General features: G+C 48.7%; 1 protein-coding gene across 1 annotated transcript; it reads right to left on the bottom strand.

Moving 5' to 3' along the window:
• Positions 1 to 1,259: 1,259 nt before the first annotated feature.
• LOC136454518 (uncharacterized mitochondrial protein AtMg00810-like) lies at positions 1,260 to 2,188 on the bottom strand. Its single transcript, XM_066454913.1, has 2 exons — positions 1,388 to 2,188; positions 1,260 to 1,298 (listed from the first exon to the last, which is right to left on the bottom strand). The coding sequence occupies exons 1-2, from the start codon at positions 2,186 to 2,188 to the stop codon at positions 1,260 to 1,262; spliced, it is 840 nt and encodes a 279-aa protein (XP_066311010.1).
• Positions 2,189 to 3,547: the final 1,359 nt, after the last annotated feature.

The raw sequence follows: 3,547 nt of genomic DNA, 5'->3' as shown, positions 1-3,547 counted from the left end.
CTGCATACTCAAGCATGGTAGACAAAAAGTTCAACATCAGTTTCAGGAACAGTGACAAATTTGAAAAATGATACTATGCAAGGAAATAGAAAATATGATACTATGCAATGATACTACTAGACAGTAAGAAAACAATAAGAATGTCCAGGTTAATATATCTTTAGTGCCATCAGGAGCTCCGCTGCCCACACAAATTAAAGCCCCACCTCTGAGCATCCTCACCGGCCAGCAGGAGCTCGCCCGACTAGCTATGCCATCGTTGTTCCACCAACGTGCACCTCAAGTCAAGAACAAGAAACACGAGGACCGGAGAGGGGAAGGAAGAGGGGGGGGGGGGGCCTTACTGGTGAGAAGGCCGTGGAGAGGGTGGACGTTAGATGGGAGATGGTCACCATTGGTGCTGTGCCGCGCCGCCGCGCCGTTGCCTCTTTGCGGCGCCAACTGCGCCGTCGCCTCGCCCCTAGCCGTCGCCTCGCGGTGACTCCAGGCTTCGATCCGGAGGGTAAGACACGAGGATCTGATCCGGGTCGTGGAGCGTGAGGGAAAGGCAAGCCGGGCTGGTTTTCTTTCCAGGTCAGGCCAAAACGAACATCCATTCCAATTCACATCTGGATTGGAAACGGGTCACAGCAATCCACCCGGAAGGGGCACAGGAACGGGCCAATCCGACACAAACGAAAGAGGCCTAAGCAGAAAATCGGGGGAAAAATAGATGACGAGGGATTAGGCTCAAAATGTTGAGTGCGTGTTCAAAGAAAATAATACTGTACAAGACTAGTGCGAGATGATGAGGTGTGATTACTGATTAGTAAACCTGGTTGGGGCACTCGATGAACTTGGCTGCATGTTTCGTGAAGTCTGAGATTCCCAAATCACAGCAAGCTTCCGGCAATCGCAGTACATCCCCAGGTGCAACTGTCTTACTGGCATCCTGGCGGTAGTCTTGGCTGCTTGGGTGTCATCCAGATTGGCGAGACATCGAGAAACACGTGTTGGAATATGAAAGAAGAGAAGAGGTACCTGAGGACTGAAGAGGTAATAAATGGCAGTTTGAATTACTAATACAACGAGTGTGAAATAATCTGTAAGTTTGCTTTTATGATTATCTATCAGACGAGCAAAGATTTAGAGGGTTTAAACATACTCTACATAGTTATATATATAAGTGGCGATTATGATAGAAAGTGTTTTTTTTGAAACGCACCTGACATCAAACTATCAGTGAGAATGCAGCTTTGCAATGGTGTGATCCTGATCTCCTATTTGATTGCTGTTTCATCCTGTCCAAAAATACCTTCCTGAAATTGTCATCAGCATATTCAGCATTACGACTTGATGGTCCACGATAGAATGATTATTGCCAGCATTGTTGTATAAGACTTATCACATGCTTGGTCCTTTGGTGATGAACTGGATTTGTGGACAAATACACGGCACTGATATTGTCACAATAGACAAGAGTAGCACGTGTTAAAGGACGACGAAGCTCACTCAGGAGCTGACGAATCCAACATGTCTCAGCCACAGCATTGGCAACACCCCTGTATTCAGCTTCAGCACTAGACCGCGAGACGGTGTGTTGGCGCTTGGAGGACCATGATATAAGATTATCACCAAGAAATACACAATAGCCAGAAGTGGAGCGACGTGTGTCTGGGCAGCCAGCCCAATCGGCATCTGAGTAAACCACTAGCTCATGAGATCGGCTGCGAGAAAGAGCAAGGCCGTAGGCCATAGTGCCTTTGATGTATCGCAAAATGCGTTTGATGAGAGCAAAGTGCGACTCCCTGGGATCATGCATATACAGGCAAACTTGTTGAACGGCATGAGCAATGTCCGGCCGTGTGAGAGTCAAGTATTGTAAGGCACCAGCAAGACTGCGGTATAATGTAGGGTCAGCAACTGGTGGTCCATCTTGGGAGGACAGCTTTGAATGAACCTCAAGTGGAGTTTGGCAAGGGTTGCATGACGACATGTTTGCCTTGACCAGGATTTCAGCAGCATATTTAGCTTGAGACAGAAAAAGACCAGTGGGTGACCGTTCAGCAGAAACTCCCAAGAAATAGTGAAGATTGCCAAGATCAGTCATGGCAAATTCCTGCTGAAGGGAGCCAATAATATGTTGAAGAAGATGATGGGATGAAGCTGTCAAAATGATGTCATCCACATACAGTAGAAGATATGCCATATCCGTACCATGAGTATATATGAAAAGTGAAGTATCACATTGAGAAGCCTAAAAACCAATAGAAGTAATGAACGTCTGGAAGCGACTATACCAAGCCCGCGGGGCCTGTTTAAGACCGTATAGAGCCTTGTTGAGCTTGCACACATAATTAGGACGAGAAGGGTCAACAAACCCAGGTGGTTGTTGGCAATAAACAGTCTCGTTGAGAGTACCATGTAAGAATGCATTTTTGACATCCAGTTGATGAATAGGCCAATCACTGGAGACAGCAAGTGATAATACCATGCGAATTGTTGCAGGCTTGACCACTGGACTGAAGGTTTCATCATAATCAAGGCCGTGTTGTTGAGAGAAGCCACGCACAACCCAACGAGCCTTGTATCTTGCCAAAGACCCATCAGCATTTAGTTTGTGACGGTATAGCCATTTGCCGGAAACAATATTAGCATGTGGAGGCGGTGGCACAAGGTCCCATGTTTGATTAGCAATGAGGGCACCATATTCCTCCTCCATGGCACGCTTCCAATTTGGATCAGAAAGAGCACCACGATATGTTTTTGGAAGCAAGCTAATATCTTTGGAAGCCGCTGCCAGATTGTAGTAAGCCTGCCCGTCTTGCTGTCGTGGCTGGCTGATGCCAGACTTGCCCCTGGTTTGCATGGCGTGCTGATTGATGGTGGGAGGGACAGGCACAATCGGCGCATTTGAGGAGCGCATAGCAGCAGGGATGACAGTGGAGGTGGTGCTGGGCAGCACAGGAGATGGCACTAGTGGTGGTTGATCTGCAGGCACTGGTGGTGCTCCAGGAGGTTCCTGTCGGCGTGTGTATACTTGCGTAACCGGAGGTCGATAGTGCAGGCCTCCAGCAGACGTACCGGACTGGTGGCCCAGATCATTGACAGGGCTGTCAGGAGCCAAAGCTTGGCCCTGAAAGACAAGAGGAAGGGGTGCTGCACCTGAGCCCTGCCCTTGTCGCGGTTGGCTGGAAGTCGTGCCTTGATGATGTGGAGGTACAACAGCTGGTTGGGCAGCTGAAGGCACAACTGGACCAGCGCCTGGTGAAGCCATCGGTGGGCCAGCAGAGTTAGAAGGCACTGCTGGGAAGCCGCCGGATATCACCGGATCAACATCTGTATCATCCAAAAAATCATAGGCACTCAATGGTGCCGGTGAGTCACGTGTGAAAGGAAATTGTTGCTCATCAAAGACCACGTGACGGGAGGTGATCACTCGATTGGTGGTGAGGTCAAGGCAACGATACCCTTTATGATTATCAGGAAAGCCAAGAAGAACACATTCTGTAGAGCGTGGTGCAAGTTTATGGGGCATAGTGGCGGAAAGATTGGGGTAACAACGACA

The sequence above is a fragment of the Miscanthus floridulus genome, chromosome 1 (genome assembly GCF_019320115.1).
Source record: "Miscanthus floridulus cultivar M001 chromosome 1, ASM1932011v1, whole genome shotgun sequence".
Classification (NCBI taxonomy): Eukaryota; Viridiplantae; Streptophyta; class Magnoliopsida; order Poales; family Poaceae; genus Miscanthus; species Miscanthus floridulus.
Note: the sequence above shows the minus strand (reverse complement) of the source record. Positions and strands in the feature narration are given on the sequence as shown.

Bases quoted from the DNA above. Each gene is read 5' to 3' on its own strand.
- LOC136454518 (XM_066454913.1), bottom strand. From the start codon at position 2,188: ATGGCATATCTTCTACTGTATGTGGATGACATCATTTTGACAGCTTCA. The intron at 1,299-1,387 runs GTGATAAGTCTT...TGACAATTTCAG, and splicing joins ATCACCAAAGGACCAAGCAT to GAAGGTATTTTTGGACAGGA.